General features: G+C 43.4%; 2 protein-coding genes across 2 annotated transcripts in view; both read right to left on the bottom strand.

Annotated features, from left to right (window-relative positions):
• Positions 1 to 8,776, bottom strand: part of LOC111975065 (VPS10 domain-containing receptor SorCS3-like) — a 48,013-nt gene extending 39,237 nt beyond the window's left edge. The window contains exons 1-6 of the mRNA XM_070446124.1: positions 8,753 to 8,776; positions 6,130 to 6,232; positions 5,218 to 5,294; positions 4,905 to 4,996; positions 3,133 to 3,240; positions 2,492 to 2,609 (exon numbers count right to left, since the gene is read on the bottom strand). Coding sequence (XP_070302225.1) covers positions 2,492 to 2,609; positions 3,133 to 3,240; positions 4,905 to 4,996; positions 5,218 to 5,294; positions 6,130 to 6,232; positions 8,753 to 8,776 — 522 coding nt within the window. The remainder of the gene's footprint in view (positions 1 to 2,491; positions 2,610 to 3,132; positions 3,241 to 4,904; positions 4,997 to 5,217; positions 5,295 to 6,129; positions 6,233 to 8,752) is intronic.
• LOC139022646 (VPS10 domain-containing receptor SorCS1-like) overlaps positions 1 to 20,775 on the bottom strand; it is a 498,675-nt gene that overhangs the window by 281,164 nt on the left and 196,736 nt on the right. The window lies entirely within an intron of this gene.

The following is a 20,775-nucleotide window of genomic DNA, read 5'->3' as shown; positions in this document are numbered from 1 at the left end:
ATGGTGGGAAAAAAAAGTTGTGTCTTTTGCTATCGTGGTTAGCTAATAGATTTACATATTGTGTCTTCCCTGTAAAACATTTAAAAAATCAGAAATGATGGCTGGATTCACAAGATCTGTATCTTTCATCTGGTGTCTTGGACTTGTGATTTAATGATATTTAGATGCTAGTATTTACTTGTGGCGCTATGCTAGGCTATGCTAGTCAGCTTTTTTTACTGATGGGGGTGCTCCCGGATCCGGGATGCGTAGCAAGTAGAAGTTATTAAGTTAAAACCAGGGCTCAAAATCAGGGGGTATTTGAGGGTATTGTGGCTTTTGTTAAAGAACATGGCTAAAAGCATAGGCCTACCCCCTAGTTAGCTCGTTACTTTGGAAATAAAAGTGTATGGACCTGATTATATAAAGTGATATGTAAGGACACTTTAATCCGGAATTATTTATGCTAGAAACAAGCTGTAAAATGCTGGGGAAAGAAGAGACTCTGATGCATATGGGATATCTTTGGTTTGTCTCTATGACATGTAGAGGCTGCTACCTTCTACAACCGTGGAGACAAAAAATGCACTTTCTTTGGGAAGTAATGTGTGATTCTGTCTATCAATTGACGTTCAACATTTCAACAGGCTACTAAACAACATATTAACTCTAAAATCAGTCAGGAGCAAGCCAGGTAGCCTAAGAAGGAACAATAACGTATTATTGTTAGATCATTATTATTTCCAGGCTTTAGCCATYTAAGAAATCCATTGAGAAACATTTGTGACATGCTACAGGCTGGCAGGAGCTCAGCATTTTAACAACACATCAACAACAGCACTTCAACAACATGCCTATATAGTACATTTCGCATTTAGGCTGTATAAAATAAAATAAAATAAATTATTTCGAATTAAATAGAAACACGAGTTTGGCTAGTCTGTGGTTTGAGGATCATGAGGTTAGCTACAGTATGCATGCCTAGTTTGTTAATTTAGCYTATCAGATGCTCTTATACTCCCATGCCCTAATCCCAGTCTACGCAAATCTATTTTGCAGCAACAATATCTGTCACGCCCTGATCTGTTTCACCTGTCCTTGTGCTTGTCTCCACCCCCTCCAGGTGTCCGGGGTGTCCATTTCGCCCAGTTTATCCTCTGGTATTTATCCTGTGTTTTTCTGTCTGTTCTGTGGGCCAGTTCAATCTTGTTTGTGTCAGCTAGAGCCGAGTCTTTTGGTTGCTCAGCTCCTGTTATTCCTAGTCTCGTCTCTTTTTCTCATGCCTCCACGTTGTTTTTTTTACTTGCCTGGTCTGCTCCTGTACCCGGCCCGCCCTGCACATCGCTCGTATATTTCGTTTCCTCTGTGCCTGACTGACCCACGCTACACTCTGCTGGTCTGACTGTCCCACCCGCTGATACTCTGCCGGTTCCTGACCTGTACCACCCGCCTGACCACTCTGCCTGTCTGTGATCTGTACCCACACCGACCTTTGACCGACTGCTGCCTGGTACTGGACGCTGTACCACCCCGTGACCTCGTGCCTGGTCCTGACCCTGTACCTGCCTGCGTCCCATACCTATCGATTATCGACCCTGTCTGCCTTGACTGTGTCTGGCCTGCCCCTGTTGTACAATAAGCATTGTTACTTCACACAGTCTGACTTGGGTTTACCAAGATTCTGATAATATCATTAATAAGATAGAAAACAATTTTCCCAAAAATATTTTTTGTCGTTGTTGCTGTGTGTAACAATAACTATGGCTTTTTTCTCAAATTAATATTGATGATCATGTACTTCAGTTGTAATGGGTTCTTGTGTGCTTCACCTTTACAGTTGATCGACAACTTTAGCACTGTTGCAGACATAGACTGTCCTCTATTTTTAACAATAGCCTGTAGAGAAATAAAACGTCTCTGGTGCTGCAGCATGCGCTCATTCGTTGTCATGCTCTATTTTACTTTAAAAGGATCTTAGTGCATTCAGTCAGTAAATATGGTAGAATTGCATGAAATGTGTCAATAAAAGTTTTTTTGGGGGGGGGAGCAAATAAGTTCATATATCATTCAGTGCTTTTGTTAATTTAATTGATATMTTTTCACCACTACCCTTRTCCGGGGGTGGTCTTTGAACCCACAACCTTCTAGCTACTTTGCCATCTAATAAAATGAAGAACGGTTTCTAAAACCGCAATACAAAGGCTCTGGTCTGTCCCAGGAGTGAGTGTAAATGGTAGGCATGTTCTCTGCTATCCACTTTATGTTTTCATTATTATTTTGGGTACAGGGGAGGGCCACTTTTTTTTTTTTTTACCATTAAGGGAAGGTTGTGTAAAAATCTATTTTACTGAAGGAAGGGCCATCCATTTTTATTTCAGAGAGGTCCGATTTCCTACAGGTATCGTCATTATGAATAATGTACAGTCCCTAACTACCATGTAAATACATTGTTATTAGGTAATAAGGACACATATTGATAAGTTGGACCGACTTCCTGTTTAAGAGGTCTTACCTTGTTGTGAAGGTGCCACGTCTGATAGTCTCCTTCTGTACATTTCCTGTTGAAGATGGACTTGTAGTCTATCTTGATAAGCTGCCACTCGGACCTATGGCTGAAATGTCCAAAAAACCTTGAGAAACCAAAGGATGGATACACAAGTTAATATAACTCGACAAGGGTTTTCAGTGCTACAAGTTTTCACCAATTACGTTAAGTCTATGAGTAATWAAATTTTCCGAGTTAAATATGTCAATCAAATGGGGAATTCAGTCCTAAGCTAACAAACTGACAACCCTTATGAATCAAATATTTTCTCCCATTTAAACGTCTGTTAATAAAGACGAGACATCAGCATTCGTTGAATTAAAATTCCTCCCCATCCCCTCATATCTTCCCTCCAAGAGGAACAGGGTTCCCAAGAGAACGAGATGGAGAGACAAGTTATGTCATCCATCTCATCCCTCCATCCCCTTCCCTTTCACCAAAAGGAACAGAGTCCCAAAACAATGGAAGACAGAAAGATTAAACACGTCATCCCTCCTTTTCTCCATCTCTCTAAGACTTCCTACGGAGGACAAAAAAATGTCATCCCCCGTCTATAGATCATTCATCACTGCACGTCATCCCTCGATTAYTCTATTGTCCCGACTCACGTCATGATCTGGTTCTCTGTCCCGGCCTCCACCAGCATCCCGTCCACGAACAGAGGCACCAAGGAGAAGCTGTGTCTGGTCCACTGACGCCCCTCATCAAAACTTATTCTGTAACAGAGTCACAACACAATAACACTTTGACTGAATCCCAAATGGTACCCAGGGCCTATAGGGCTCTGGTCTAAAGTACTGAAGCCTACTAGGAAAAAGGATGTCATTTGGGATGCAGCCATTCACATCTCAGACTGGCAGTAACAACAAGGCCCATATTCATAATTCTGACTTGGAGTGCTGATCTAGGATCAATTTKACCTTTTAGATCATAAGGAATGAGATTATACGGACCRGTGGGATCTGATCCTGGATCAGCATTGCTACTCTGAATACGAGCCCTGATGCTCTCAATTACAGTGTGTCGACTGGGTTCATGGAAGATCAGTGGAGTGAATAGTCTCCAGAGACAGTCAGTCGCTGAATCTCAGGTTGGGTCTAATTGACTACAGTTAACAAACGTTCTGTTGAATAGAAGAAGAATAAAACAACAGAACTGCGTTCGACTATCAAAGCGTGGAGGCAAAAAACTTGAAGGGAAAACAACAACGTCATAGGTCTTGAGTTTACTTAGTCTACAGTGAAGTGATGTAGAAGAAATAACACAACAACACAAAACAAACCAGAATATAACTGTTTCATGTTCTAACGACTACAAAACAGGGCGGAGAGGTGTGGGAAGACAAATAAAAATATAAAAAAGAGATTGGGCAACTTTCATCCTCCGGGCCTGTTCTGTATTGATTCTGACATCTTATCAACATCACTTCAGATGTGAGAACACTGTAGTACTGTGTGTGACAAGGTTGGGAACAACACTCAACAATGCACAGTCTTGCTCTAGGATGCAAGAAGCAGCAGCCCCCTTGTTGCAGCTTCCATCTAATCCTCCGTCAGTCAGCATGCCTTCATCTGGCTATAAACTCAGACAACAGACAAAGCATTGATACACATCTATTAGGAGGATACCAGGGTCAGGAAATGTTTACTGTTACACTAGCTGGGAGGAGAGAGAGAGAGAGAGAGAGAGAGTGTGAGAGAGAGCGAGAGAGAAGAGAGAGAGAGAGATGATGGTTTCTACAGCGCTTGCCTGGGTTCAAATAGCATTTGCTATCTTCAGAATACTTTTAGCTAACCCCCGTTACCTGGCCTAATGGAACCAATGGAATTGGCCCAAAAGTGCAAACCCCACCCATCTGCCACTCTAGACAATTAAATGTCTCAATTAAATGCTGAAAGAAAACAATACTATTTGAAACCTGGTTTGATATGAGGGCTTCTGTGTTCCTTTCCTCCACTAGTGCACTGAAATCATCTTGGAGACACAACCAGGAAGGAAGGAATCCTCCACACYTTGGTGCTAAAAGTAATYTCTAAATGTTTTTCTAAAGTGATATAAGAAGAAGAGAGATGTGGTTTCAGTTGAGTTGGTCTTCACTGAGGCAAAACGTGGGCGCTCCAATTTACAATATGATGGTCAGTGTTAAAGTACTAAAAGGGGGACTTGGTGAAGAAAAACACTTTCCCCCCAATTTAGATTTTTGACAACATGTTTGTATATTTATTGCATATGTTTGTGCTTTGCAAGTTGTTCCAACCTTGAATACTGCCTTTAATCATATATAAAGTAACATTAAAAACGTTTTCTTGACATCAATAGAAGTACTAACATGTTATACCAGTTTACAGAGATACAAACACTGAATTAGATTTAAACCTACTGTAAATGTCTAGTGGGGGCGGTTGGTTGTTTCACAGCGACAAGGGCCCCTCCTTTATCCAGAAACCAGACATTGTGTTCCTCCTCGAATATCTGAAAGAGGGCACACAGRCAATTCAATATAATATATGATTTACATACAGTTACCTTGTACACATCTAGCTGAATACTGAGTTTTAAAAGACCTCATGATCAAAAGGCAGAGACAGCAGTCCAAAATACTTATTCTCCAAACTACAATATTSAAATATATTATTAGAATGCCTTAGATGAGAATGCCTTAGATTTTACCCCCAAATTCAGCCTAAACTYACCTGTCTCCAGTTGTTACCAGCATCAGATGAGATGAACATTCCAACGTTATTGTACGACAGGTCAGACCCAATATTCCCTGTGATAAAAATGCAACAAAGAATTAGTTCAATATTCAAATGATGCTGAAAATATGAAGATGGTGTAAATTAAAATGAAGAAWAGATGCAGAGAAGAGAAGAACAACCATTCATGCTTGGATGGATATTTCTCMGTTTTTCTGAAGCAATGTTGTAACATTTTAATCTCTGAGCATATCTCTCCACTTTTTTGATGCCTTGTAATATCTCCCATCCACTGTTCAGTGTCAGGCGTGAGTTTTGAGCTGCATCGTGTTTGTCAGGGTCACCAAACATAATATGTTGTGTCCTCAGTCTGCACTGGCCTACTTAAATAAACCGGRTGACTCTGCATCACCAAAATGTCAGTAAGGACAACATCAGAAGTGCTATAGCGTGTCTCTGGACAGATTCAGTACATTTATACAGGCTCCCGGTGGCTTAGGGATCTCACAGATCCATTAAGAGATTAGAGGATAGGTGGAGGGGACAAACTATTGTTTTGGTGACAGAGCAAATATTGTTTGTGGACAGAGATCAAGAAAGCATATTCCTGGATGTAAGTCATTTTTTGTGGTTGTTGCTAAGATACAATATTTTCCCACACGGTTGAAGATGAGTTGTTTATAGCAGGACCTGCAGATCCCTATCAGTAATGTTAGGGATTGGATAATCATCATAATATTCACAGTCAAATGGAATTTCAGCACTGACCTGGAAAAGATAGACAGCTATTCTCCTTTTGTACCATTACCTAAATTGAACAGATGTCTCTCTATTCAGCCAAATACATTTTCACATAAGTGAACAATAAGGTAATGTTATCTATCAAATGTTCATTCTGTATTCTCTCACCTGTGGCCACTATGATTCCCGGTGCTGAGGCCTTGGTTGATATGCTGCCTGACAAGTAGGGGTTTTCAGACGTCTGCAGTTGGAGATGGAGCGAACAGAAGGGCTGAGAAATGACAGACAGTCCATTATATTTGACGAAGCTATTATACACTGGTCAATCAAATCCCCAGTGTTACATAGAACACTACAGGGTTGATCTTTAAAGGTGCACAAAGCATGTGCTTTTTATTTCAAGAGAAGGTCCTTTAGATAAGGAAAAGAAAAGCTGCCATGCGGTCTTTATTAAGCTTTCATCTCAGAAAGCCTGAAGATAATGCCTAATAGAATCTTTTGAATTCTGAAGTCTTCCAGTGAGTTACATTTACACCAAATTCTAATAACAATGCTAACATAGGCAATTAACTATACAAAAAACTATATTTTGTTAACAAAACAAAACATGAATAAAACTAAACACAAGTAAGACAATTCCCACAGCCTCACTCTAAAAAAACGTGCTGCCTCTCCATTGTTTATCTTAATTGTCGTTATCAGTCATTAATACAGGGAGTATTACATAAAATCATTAAGTCAAGGGAGAGAAGGAGAGAGAGGGAGAGAGAGGGAGAGACACAGCTGCATGTGAGCGCTCACATTTTTCAATATGTTGTTTTACAAAAATATAGATTTGGAGTTAGACAAACTTGGATTATTTGTCAGGGACATATACAGGATACTACCCTCCAACAGCATAACCTTCACTCCAGATTCAAAACTCCAAACCTACAACCTAATTTTGGACAAAATTTCCTGGAAGTATTATTACTACCAATGATTCATTTTCCCAAACTATACAGAGAGTGCCCTGGCAAACAAACAGCAGAGACCTGAGGACACCATCTGCCCTGGGACTGAGACAGACCAGATACAACTTCAATTAGCACTGAGGTGTGAAGTGAGAGGTGTCGAAGCCTTTAAGCCCAACAAATGGCAGGAGTCTCACAGTCTACCCCACCCACATCCAGATGCCTTTGAAGCCCCCTCCCGCTGTTCAGAGACCATCCACTGGCATTTTYTACAAGAAATCTGCCTCCAGAAATAAAATCATCTCCCAAGAGGGTGTGACACCTACTCCCATTGYCTGCTGCATTGCTGCTTGGATTCTACCTGGCGATCTGTTCACTGTCTGCCCTGGCCTGTCTCCCCTGTCTGGTACARGTACCCCCACCACACACGCACTGTTGGGCAAGTGACTATGAACTTACAATGGCTAGCACCAAGTCGTATTTTTCTTGTGCATTTTGCTATTTTTCTATTTGCCTCATGACTTCTGCATGCTTTGTTGGACTGTGAACTTTCTTGTTTGCCCAACCGTGGGACAGACTATGTTTGTTCCCACACTTGGGACTCTGACTCTCTATTGGTTACACAGACTTTTGGCCTCCCATCTTATTATGACCACCTCTCGCCGGCTTTGTATTCATGTTACCTGATTGAAATTGCTGTACAATATGATCTTGTTGCCATCTAATGCACATTCAAATGTTATAAATCAACACTGCAGAGCTCTCCCTGTCCTCTGCCGTGCCTTGATTGTATTACTGCTGATGATATCTGGAAATGTGCACGTACACCCTGMYCCAYCTACTGTTGCTAGCCCCAATTCTGACTTGTGCTCTGATATTTGCTTCACAGATTTCTGCTCTCGTAAAAGCCTGGGTTTTCTGCACGTTAACACTATAATCTAATTACCTAAAATGGATCAATTGAAAGTGTGGGTTCACAGCTCCAATCCAGATGTGTTGGTCATTACTGAGATGTGGTTAAGGAAGAGTGTTTTGTATACTGATGTTAACCTTTCTGGTTATAACCTTAATCTTGTTCTGAACGCCTCGAAAACAAAGGTCATGTGGTTTGGTTAGAAGGATGCCCCTCTCCCCACAGATGTGATTACTACCTCTGAGGGTTTAGAGCTTGAGGTAGTCACCTCATACAAGTACTTGGGAGTATGGCTAGACGGTACACTGTCCTCCTCTCAGTACATATCAAAGCTGCAGGCTAAAGTTAAATCTAGACTTTGTTTCCTCTATCATAATCGCTCCTCTTTCACCCCAGCTGCAAACTAACCCTGATTCATATGACAATCCTACCTATGCTAGATTACGGAGACGTAATTTATAGATCGGCAGGTAAGGATGCTCTCGAGCGCTTAGATGTTCTTTACCATTTGGCCATCAGATTTGCCACCACTGCTCCTTGTAGAACACATCACTGCACTCTATACTTCTCTGTAAACTGGTCATCTCTGTATACCCGTCACAATACCTACTGGTTGATGTCACGCCCTGGCCATAGAGAGGCTTTTATTCTCTATTTTGGTTAGGCCAGGGTGTGACTAGGGTGGGCATTCTAGTTTCTTTATTTCTATGTTTTTTATTTCTTTGTGTTTGGCCGGGTGTGGTTCTCAGAGGCAGCTGTCTATCRTTGTCTCTGATTGGGAATCATACTTAGGCAGCCTTTTCCCACCTGTGTTTTGTGGGTAGTTGTTTTCTGTATAGTTTAGTTACCTTACAGAACTGTTCGTTTTTCTCTTTGTTATTTTTGTTCTAGTGTTCTGATTTAATAAAATATCATGAACACGTACCACACTGCGCTTTGGTCCAGTCATTTCCAGGAAGAGGATCGTGACAGTTGATGCTTATTTATGAAACCCTCTTAGGCCTCACTTCCCCCATCTGAGATATTTACTGCAGCCCTCATCCTCCACATACAACACCCGTTCCGCCAGTCACATTCTGTTAAAGGTCCCCAAAGCACACATATCCCTGGGTCGCTTGTCTTTTCAGTTCGCTGCAGCTAGCGACTGGAACAAGCTGCAACAAACACGCAAACTGGACAGTTTTATCTCAATCTCTTCATTCAAAAAATCAGTCATGGGCACTCTTACTGACAGTTGTCATTGCTTTGTGTGATGTATTGTTGTCTCTACCTTCCTGCCCTTTATGCTGTTGTCTGTGCCCAATAATGTTTGTACCATGTTTTGTGCTGCAACCATGTAGTGCTGCTGCCATGTTGTGTTGCTCCCATGTTGTTGTCATGTTGTGTTGCTCCCATCCTGTGTTGTCATATGTTGCTGCCATGCTATATTGTTGTCTTAGGTCTCTCTTTCTGTAGTGTTGTGGTGTCTCTCTTGTCGTGATGTGTGTTTTGTCCTATATATATATTTTTTTTTTAATTACCCAGCGCCCATCATTGTAAATAAGAATTTGTTCTTAACTGACTTTCTAGTTAAAAAAGGTTAAATAAAAAAAGAAAGTAATAAAACAAGTCTCAGGGGCGAGCCGAAAACAGAAGTCAATTTATCTGTTCACAGAGCCCCCCCAAAATGTGCTCTTTCATCTTTGCCAATTCATAGTATGACATTGCTGTAAGGACACCAAGGGCAACAGGAATTTAACCGGGTAATCAAATAGAATCTGTAATAAAAATGTCACATAAATGCACAATCGTATTCAACCTGTAGCCCACTCAGCGTACAGCGTGCAGCCCCCACAATTGCCTCCTAGGCTTTTAAGCAGTATGAACTCTTACTGCTTGTCACGTTCCTGACCTATTTATGTTAGTTTGTTGTATGTGTTAGTTGGTCAGGACGTGAGTTTGGGTGGGCATTCTATGTTGTCTGTTTTCTATGTTGGTTTATAGGGTTGCCTGGTATGGCTCCAATTAGAGGCAGGTGTTTGGGCGTTCCTCTAATTGAGGTCATATTTAGGTAGGTTGTTTCACAGTGTTCGTTGTGGGTGGTTGTCTCCTGTGTCTGTATGTATGTTCGTGCACAACGGGACTGTAGCGTTTGTTTGTAGTCGTGTACCTGTTCGTGCGTTCTTCATGTATGTAAGTTCCATGTTCAGGTCTGTCTACGTCGTGTTTTGTTATTTTGTAATTTTCAAGTGTTTTCGTGTTCGTTTCGTAATTCAATAAATATCAGTTTATGTCATCATACCTCGCCTGCACATTGGTCTTCAGATCCTCTCTCCTCTCCTCGTCCGAGGAGGAGGAGAATTAGAGAATCGTTACAGAACCACCCACCAAATTACCAGAACCAAGCAGCGGGGAAAAGGGCAGCGACAGCAACCGCAGAGATCCCAGGAATTCATGGACATGGGAGGAGATCTTGAACGGAGAAGGACCCTGGCACAGGCTGGGGAGTATCGCCGCCCCAGAAGCTGAGCTGGAGAAAGCGAAAGCTGAACGGCGCGAATATGAGGAGGCAGCACGGCAGCGGGACAGGTCGAGAGGCAACGCCCATAATTTTTTTGGGGGGGGGCTAGAGAGGAGTGGTGGCTAAGCAGGTAGCAGACCTGAGCGCACTTCTCGTGCTTATTATAAGCAACGCGTCACTGGTCAGGCACCGTGTTATGCGGTTAAGCGCACGGTGTCGCCAGTGCGTGCCCATAGCCCGGTGCGCTATAGAGCAGCCCCCCGAAAGTGTCATGTGAGTGTGGGCATCCAGCCGGGGCGTATTGTGCCTGCTCAGCGCGTCTGGTCTCCGGTACGCAGTTTCGGTCCAGGGTATCCTGCGCCGGCTCTGCGTGCTGTGTCTCCGGAGCGCTGGGAGGGTGCAGTGCGTCCTATGCCTACGCTCCGCTCGTACCGGGCAAATGTGGTAGTGGAGCCTAAGAGAGAAGTGCGCGTAGTAGGCACTAGATCTCCAGTGCTCATCCACAGCCCGGTTCAACCTGTGCCTGCACTCTGGAGGGTACGGGCTGGTGTAGTATCCAGCCTGGGGGAGTGGTGCCAAGGCTGCGCACCAGAGCTCCAGTACTCCCCCACAGCCCGGTCCTTCAGGTGCCTCTTAACATCAAGCCTCCTGTAGGTCTCTCCAGCCTGGTGGGTCCTGTGGCAGCCCCATCGCACCAGGCTGTCTCTCCGTCTCCTCCCTACAGGTGTGCCCCGGTCTGCCAGCGGCGCCTGAACTGCCCGTCTGCCGCGGCGCTGAAACTGCCCGTCTGCCCAGCGGCGCCTGAACTGCCGTCTGCCCAGCGGCGCTTGAGCTGCCCGTCTGCCCAGCGGCGCCTGAACTGCCCGTCTGCCATGAGCCTGCAAAAGCCGCCCGTCTGCCATGAGCCTGCAAAGCCACCCGTCTGCCATGCCTACAGAGCCGTCCGCAACGGAGGCGCTAGACGGCCGCCGCCAGACAGGAGCCGCTAGAGCCGTCCGCCAGAACCGGATCAGCCAGACCTTCGCCAGACCGGGATCAGCCAGAGCCTTCCGCCAGACCGGATCAGCCAGAGCCTTCCGCCAGACCGGATCGCCAGAGCCTTCCGCCAGACCGGATCAGCCAGAGCCTTCGCCAGACCGGATCAGCCAGAGCCTTCGCCGACGGATCAGCCTCAGAGCTCGCAGACCGGACCTGCGGAGTCCTCAGCCAGGACCTGCGGAGTCCCTCAGCGCACGGACCTGCCGGAGTCCCTCAGCCCGGACCTGCCGGAGTCCCTCAGCCCGGACTGCGAGTCCCTCAGCCCGGACCTGCGGAGTCCCAGCCCGGACCTGCCGGAGTCCCTCAGCCCGGACCTGCCGGAGTCCCTCAGCCGGACCTGCCGGAGTCCCTCAGCCCGGACCTGCCGGCAGTCCTCAGCCGGACTGAGTCCCTCAGCCGGAGCTGTTGCCCCTTATCCCGGAGCTGCTGCCCTTATCCGATGCTGCCCCTTCATCTAGGTGGGTTTAGTTGGAGGGTGGTCATTGGGAGGGGGATACAGAAGCGGGGAGTGACTATGGTGGTGTGGGGACCAGCGTCCGGAGCCTGAGCCACCACCGATGGTCAGAATGCCACCCAGACCCTCCCCTAGACTTTGTGCTGGTGCGCCGGAGTTCGCACCTTAAGGGGGGGGTTATGTCCAGCGTTTCCTGACTATTTATGTTAGTTGTTGTATGTGTTTAGTTGGGTCAGGACGTGGATTTGGTGGGCATTCTATCGTTGTCTGTTTCTATGTTGGTTTTAAGGGTTGCCTGGTATGGCTTGCACATTAGAGGCAGGTGTTTGGCGTTCCTCTAATTGAGAGTCATATTTAGGGTAGGGTTGTTTCAACAGTTGTTCGTTGTGGGTGGTTGTCTCCTGTGTCTGTATGTATGTTCGTGCCACACGGGACTGTAGCGTTTTGTTTGTAGTCGTGTACCTGTTCGTTGCGTTCTTCATGTATGTAGTTCATGTTTCAGGTCTGTCTACGTCGTGTTTGTTATTTTGAATTTTCAAGTGTTTCGTGTTCGTTTCTGTAATTCATAAATGATCAGTTATGTCATCATGACCTGCTTGCACATTGGTCTTCAGATCCCCTCTCCTCTCCGTCCGAGGAGGAGGGGAATTACGAGAATCGTTCAGACTGCTAATGTCTCACAGTTAATTTTTTCTACATAGTCCATCCTTTACAGACGCCTCACGTGGTGATAAAGGAGAGATAGGCACCTAATATACTAATAACTGTAAATAACAAGGAGTGTGTACACAGTTCATTCTTGAATATCATAGTTTAAATGTGATTTGGGTAGGTTATTCCCTTTCCGTTAGATGGTAAGGCAAACTTACTTGAGTGTGTGATGTAACGCGACTGTTTCTCATTGGATGTACATAACTTGAAGGGAACTGAACACATATTCCTGGTTCAAATAACTGTCATTGGAGATTATCTATTGAGTATGCTTTTTAAACTACTGGACTAGGCTTAATCTGGGTCTGGGAAAGCACTCAAGAGTCTTAGTATCTGTATGATCACCCCAACGATGAGCCTTCCTGTTAGCTTCAGTATAATCACCAGTATACAGTGGTATGTCGTTGCCCTAGCCAGGTCTGTCGCCGGGGCCTGCAGCAACCTCCAAATCACGGCCCTTGTTGTAGGTGATGTAGGTCTTCACCTGGTTGTCTAGCTCCCTGTTTGCGATCAGCATGCTTTGTACCTGCTACCTATGGAGAAATAGAGAACAAATTCTTAAACAGACACTAAAACTAGCCAAATCAACCACCAAACAGATTCATGATGTTTGATTTTTTGATTTTTCAAGCACCTAAACAGTACCCAAAATGCCCCTGACAGACATAGCTGAGGGTGCGCAACACCGCTGAAAAAAAACAAAATATATATATTAATACAAATATATACTACCCGACAAAAGCTTTAGAACCCTACCTATTCAAGGGTTTTCTTTATTTTTTACTATTTTCCTACATTGTTAGAATAATAGTGGAAACATCAACAACTATGAAAATAACACATATGGAATCAGTAGTAGAAAAAAAAAGTGTTAAACAACATAAAATATATTCTTCAATAGCCACCCTTTGCCTTTGATGACAGGCTTTGCACATCTTGGTAATTCTCTCAACCAGCTCACTGGAATGCTTTTTTCCAACAGTCTTGAGGAGTTCCACATATGCTGAGCACTTGTTGGCTGCTTTTCCTTAACTCTGCAGTCCAACTCAACCCACTCACTACATTTGGTTGAGGGGGATTGTGGAAGCCAGTTCATTTGATGCAGCACTCCATCACTCTCTTCTTTGGTAAAATAGCTCTTACTCAGCCTGGAGATGTGTTGGGTCATTGTCCTGTTGAGAAAACAAATGACTGTCCACTAAGCCCAAACCAGATAGGATGGTGTATTGCAGCAGAATGCTGTGGTAGGCCATGCTGGTTAAGTGAGCCTTGGAATTCTAAATAAATCAGTGTCACCAGCAAAGCACCCCGACACATAACATCCGCCTCCATGCTTTATGGTGGAAAATACACATGCGGAGATCATCCGTTCACACACAACCGCGTCTCACAAAGACACGGCGGTTGGAACCAAAAATCGGCCAATTTGGATGCCAGACAAAGGACACATTTTCTCAGTCCATAGCTCCATTGTCTGTGTTTTGGCCCAGCAAGTCTCTTCTCTTATTGGTGTCTTTAGTAGTGGTGTTTTCTTTGTAGCTATTCAACCATGAAGGCCTGATTCACACAGTCTCCTCTGAACAGTTGATGTTGAGATGTGTCTGTTACTTGAACTCTGTGAAGCATTTATTTCTGCTGCAATTTCTGAGGCTGGTATCTCATATGAAATTATCCATTCCATATGTGCTATTTCATAGTTTTGATGTCTTCACTATTATTCTACAATGTAGAAAATAGTAAAAAATTCAGAAAAACCCTTGAATGAGTAGATGTTCTAAAACTTTTGACCGGTAGTGTATATATACTGTATATATATAAAATTTGACTTTTCCACAAAAGTAGTGCACTGGGCCTTTACTAGTGCTGTATTAGCTGGCTGCTATAGCTGTCTGTAGTGCAGGCAAAAATAATCCCCGCAACCCCACAGTCAACAAAAAGTTCACAGCACCCCCAACCCCAAATATCTTGCCACGGCTATGCTGACAGACATCAGACTGGTCACAAACCAATCTCCCTTAAATTGCGTCCCCATCAACTGCCCACCACTGTTGTGACTACATTACAACGCTGGACGTTAAAACTGATAAACTGTCACATCCACGAGACACCCACTCACAAAGTGAGAGAGAAACAGAGAGAGCGAGAGAGCGAGAGAGCGAGAGAGAGCGAGAGCGAGATGTCATGGCTCCTTGCCTCCTTAGTCAAAACGTCTTCCTACGATAACCCATCCAGGATGGAAATGTGATTGGGGTAAACCTGATGACTGTGCTTTAAATAAGACCCATACTGCAGCAGACATTGACGGCCCTCAGTCGTATCACCTTACCAGTATAAGTGGCACTAATAGGCGCCACGTTTGACATCGTCATAGAAAAACGGCCACCCGGGATGGACACGGCTAGTGAGGCAGGACGGGGCCCCTCCCTCCCYTGACCAGACTTGTCAATCACAGAGGTAATTATTTATCATCCCCCACAGTAATATTAAATATAGACTGATGTATGCATGTGGATCCATCTACATAGACAAAACAAACAACACAACAACTTTCAGCAAAGTAGCACTAGTATGATAAACGACCACTGAGATACCAGACTTCCCTCAGTACGTGCACGCCGCTCCATGCAAACAGCTTCTACAATCTCTCAATATGCATTAATGAAGATTTTCTTGCAATCTATTTAGAAATATGATCCACTGCCAATCAGGAATCAAGGCCCGAATAGGAAATGGAGGGAGGGTTAGTAGTGTGTCAGAGAGCTAATACACACACCACACACACACACTACACACACACACAACACACACACACACCCACACACCACAACACACACACACACCACACAACACACACACACACCACACACACAGCTAGACTAACAGAAAAGAGCATCATCATCATGACCATTACATTACCTAAATCATCTAGCTAACCCTCCCTCCATCCTTCCTCCCTCCCTCCTACACTCACTCATTCAAAAGCTATTTATAGCTCTGAGTGAGTAGGGATCGGTAGTTCATCATTGGCTGTCGTTTTGTAGCCTACCACTCTGGATATACAGTTTTCCAATTGCTAACCACACTAAAAATTACATGCACAGCACAATTATTTAAACTGACACACAGAGACAAAAACTCTTCTCAAGTCTCCAAAGTCTAAACACATTTCTGCTTGACGCACTTTTTAAATGCACTGCACACGCGTTCTCTGCATAAGACACAACAATCTGACATGAAGCACATGTTTGCCATTTCAAACACCCTGCCATTTCAAAATGACACTACATGAGCTAATTTGGCCCAATACATTGCCACTGCCAAACACCTCAATGGTTATTACCACTTCAATCAGGAAGAAAGCACTATGAAAAGACCACAGTGAGCACCTGTTTTACAACAACAATGGAAGCCGTTGCAAGAGAGAGGAAGAGAAGGAAGAGGAGGGTGAGAATGAGAGGAGGAGATGAGAGTAGGGGAAGAGCTGTAGAGGAGTTCATGGCCAAAAAGACAACAACTTCAAATGAAACAGAGCACCTTAGTTTATCATTCATCAACCATGGGCTGACAATGAGGCGGACAGAGAGTGCAGCCCAACTTGAGCCGTTTACTGTCGTCTGTGTCATCTGGACATTTAGACTTAGACAGGTATGTAACCAACATTTTTCACACTCTGAGTACACCCATGTCATAGTGTATCAGTGTTGGTGACACCTGTTTACTTTCATGAATGGCTGATTCATTACACTAACTGCACAAATTTCCTGTAGATTTACTCTACTGTGGGGAAATATCTTTAGGCTGCATTCCAAGCCCTATTATATATATATTTTTCTTCTAAGGACGAGACGCAACCATGGTGGAGGAACCAAATTCACCGGGGTCAGGAAGCTGCCATTTTAATTCTTTTTGAAAATAAGAAATCAGTAGCGAGAATTCAAAGCCACATCATCCAAACAACACCTATTCAACAACATTCAACAGGTCAGTCTGTCCACATTGGCTCGATTCTCAAGCAACCAAATCAGATGAAACAACTTTATTAGGTGCCGTTTTAGAAAACTCTCAAAAAAACAAAAGGTCAGACGAGCAATATGTGAGATACCAATTGACTGCAGTACACTACACGCAACATTGTTTCCACGTTACTGGATAACACCATATGACTTTGCTTTGTTCTTTGTTTTCAGGAGTACTGGAAATGGATGCTCATGCAATCCACATGAGTTTCTTATAGATAGGGCTGGTTCAACCTAGCAAAGAACAGAAGAAGGGAGAAACGTCATTGGCCACGAGCCATTATAATGTCCTGCCAACTTGTGGAACATTACAATGTGCGCTGCCATCTCCATACGCATGGTTCCTCCACCGTCATGCCAACCTTGGACCATACAACATCGCCCATATTCTCACATTTCTGGACAGACTCCACAACATTCCATACACACCAGAGCATATGATATGAGCAGACCATCGAAAACCCGTACTGTGTGTATTGGACAACGTGAGCTTTCATCGTGCAGCCCCAGTCCAAAACTGGTTGCTGACCACCCCATTTCTTTCGTGCAATACCTCCCACCATACTCACCATTTCTGAACCCCATAGAAAGTTATTTTCGGCATGTCGTGAAGGTATACGACCGGCAGCCCTTGTGCGAGCCTCTTGTGCAGGCTATGGAAGAGGCAGTGATGAGATTGATGGGTGCGATTCAGGGATGATAAGGACTCAAGCATTCTTCCCTCGATGTCTGCAAGGAAGAATTGCCTGTATGTGCACGAGCGTGTGCCAGACCCAGCTGTGTCGGCTAGATGCTGTCTATTATTTTTCTGCCTCTTTTTTCTATAATATTTTCTGCCACATTTTTTCAGCAATTGTCTTTTCAGTTTACTGTTTTGTACCATATTTTATCAGTCCAATGTAAATATAATCTCTGTGCAATGTTGCACTGACTGTTTGTGAAAAATAAAAATTAATGTTTCAACAGCATGTGTGTATCTGCAAAATATTTCTTCTATCTGAAAATTTTCACAATTTGAACTATTTAATTTAAATCATAACTAAAGTGAGTGCTGTTTCTCTTATGCCCAACAGTGTGTAGTTGGTAGACAAAAATCTGTTAATATGATATGAGTGTGTGCCATTTCGTTTAAACGTTTGCTGTTTGATAATGCTATCATTATTTTGGTTGCCAGTGCTTCATTTTGCCAGATATATGAGGTATTTGCAGTTGGTATGTGTTTTGTATTTGTTAATATTATTAAAAACCAGCCTAGTTTGCAACATGTGTTTTAGCAATTGGGAAAAAACTTAATTGTGTTAGCAAGTTAGAATATTCCTGAAATTCAGTGTGAAGTTTTACCTCTGGGAGATGGATTGAATCAACAAAACCTCACACGAAATGGCTGATTTAACACGACTGGAGTTACAGAAAAATTTTCGATTGAAGGAAGATTGAATCCAACTGACACTCAAGTTACTCCCATCAGTCTAAAGTGGGAAGAAATGTGTATTCAAGTGAATAATATCATTTGTAGAGAGAAAGGCTGAGAAAGAGAAGGTGAGAGAATACTGACAAAGAAGCAATTCATTATTGACAATCCAAGAGAAGGTAAAAGCCTGTTGCGTTCACTCAGTCTCTCTTTCCCTGTTGAGCTCAAAATACTTTGTGAATCCTCTCTGAGCCTTGAGCCATGGCCTCCTGAAGCCCAACACTCCAGGTTCGTTACAACAACTACTTGGGACTCCTTCAAAGCACTCGTCAGAGTTATATCTACAGTCTTTTCAGAGGAACTCAGAACAAAAGTCTGCCTCTTCCAAAAAAAAAAAGATTGAAGTGAAACTTCTAAGAGACTACAATACAGCATTATCTCATTTTACAATAGTTTGTGATTAGCACATGCATGTATTACCCAAAGGGTTAAACTAGTTAAACAACGTCACACAAAACTGGATTGGCGTACCTTAACCTAGTTTATCCATGGTATGACTCATCATAATACTACTCCGTTTTTGTAAACCATTAACACACATTAGAAAGAAGCAGTCAGTAGTAGGCATTTTAATTGACTGCTGACTTCTGAAATCAGACCCAATATCTCAGTCCCTCTCCCCCTCCATCACACCTGCCCCACGTCTTTAAAACTGCATCATCCTGAGAAAGAAGGGGAAAAAGGAGGGGACGATCCGCAACGAATGTTAATTCATAGAGACCTACTAACACAGGCTACTAACACACCACACACACCACACACGACACACACGACATAGCACACTGAGCACTCCTATACAGGTCCAACACTGGTTGCCCCCCAGGCCGCGGTGTCTTACTTTCCATGGCCAGGTGAAGAGTGATCCGGGTGTCGGAGAGTACGGGCTTGTACGTGTCGTTCTGGTTCCACTCCTGTACTGGCCCGAACACCTGGTGCTGTCTTGCTGACGATGTGGATGCCTGTGAACACGAGGATGGGGATTGAGAGGTTCGAATAATTATAAAGAGAGAACAGATTCTTATGGTTGGGTTAACAAGCTCCCGCAAGTACGTTTGTGTGTCACAAGACACTTCTGGTTGTCATATTGAATGTTTAACACTATACGCCAATGCCTCTACACAACAAATATTGTCTTTTAAAGCTGCAATAGAAGAGAGAATACACACTATTAGACTACACACCAGTGTTTAGTATGTCTACAGATATTTCGAGACTAAATCCTTTTTTTGAAGACAGAAAACAGGGGGGGCCGTATTGTTGTTACTTCCAATCAACATTTTTGTCCCATTCTAGTCTAAACCACAGGGCAGACTTACCGTGAAAATCTACCCTTCGAGCCCCTTTCCCAAAAAATGCAGAGTAAACAAATAAGAAATTAAATAAAGTCTCAATCAATATATTTATCAAACTGCAGTACTTATATCGAGCATTGTGTATCACTGTAAAAGAATGTTGCTACCTTAGCAGAATATATTGGCAGTTTGATGTATTGAGGATGGATCCCTCTGGAGCTACACATAAGTCGCTGGCCTGTCCTGCTGTAGTTAACACTGAACACAATTGATCCAAAACACTGATATTTCCTGCTTGTTGTCAATGTATAACATTTCCACTTACAGTACACCATCACACTAATTAAACTATTGGATTACATGCTGCAACCCTCACCCAAGTAACATGCCATGACATTGTTTAAAATGTAAAGATATATACTTTATTGTCAGAGAGGAACATTGAAGCATAAGGTATTTAAATGCCTCTTTCCAGTTGTTTCTATTGAGATAATAACAATAAAATCTMTTGGCTAGCATACAGCGGAAACTGCTCCTCTCACATTCTCTCCTGTCGTCGATGCTCTTTGTGGTTTTGGAGGTAGACTTGGGTAAATATCTCTTAGGGACAATCAATAGCCTCATTATTCTCTGTCRAGAGAAATCTTTAACTCTCCCAAGCAATGCTCAGTGGCCTGTCTTAGGAAAGTCATCCTTAATGATACCAGCGCCTCGGCAAGCAAACACTCGAGCGAGCTGTTAGCTGCTGTTAGCCTATGCAGTACAAACACCACGAGAAGGGAAGAAAGTGCTAGAAACCTGCAATTAGAGCACTGTAATAGCTACTGCAAAATGGACAGTGCAGTTAGACTAACAAGAAATTAAGCTTTCTGACAATATTAGATATTTTTATGTCCTGGGAAATTTTCTTGTTACTTACAATCTCCTGCTATTCGCATTAGCCTACGTTAGCTCAACCGTCCTGTGGAAGGGACACCGATCCCGAAGAAGTTTAACTACTTCTCAGATAAAGTTCAGTGTGTCAAATCGGAGGGCCTGTTGTCCTGACCTCTGGCAGTCTCTATGGGGGTGCCACAGGGTTCAATTCTCGGCAGTCTAGCCAGACACCTAGGTTTTTATAAATTGTCCACATATTCTAAGTCAGAACCGTTCAGAGTAGTGAACGCAGGTCGGGGGGCTGGTGCGGCAGCGATCGGATGAAGAGCATGCACTTTGATTTACTAGCATTTTAAGAGTAATTGGATGCCACGGAAGGAGTATTCGTATGGCATTGAAGCTCGTTCGGAGGTTGTTAACACAGTGTCAGAATAGAAGGCAAGAAGTATATCAGAATGGTGTCGTCTTGCGTAGAGGTTGAAAATAAAAAAAAAGAAAACAATAATACAAATAAAAAAAATATAAGATCAAAGAATTCACCCAGCAGAAGAGCGACATCATTGATAAATCAGAGATAAATAAAGATCGGT

The sequence above is a fragment of the Salvelinus sp. IW2-2015 genome, linkage group LG1 (assembly GCF_002910315.2).
Source record: "Salvelinus sp. IW2-2015 linkage group LG1, ASM291031v2, whole genome shotgun sequence".
Classification (NCBI taxonomy): Eukaryota; Metazoa; Chordata; class Actinopteri; order Salmoniformes; family Salmonidae; genus Salvelinus; species Salvelinus sp. IW2-2015.
Note: the sequence above shows the minus strand (reverse complement) of the source record. Positions and strands in the feature narration are given on the sequence as shown.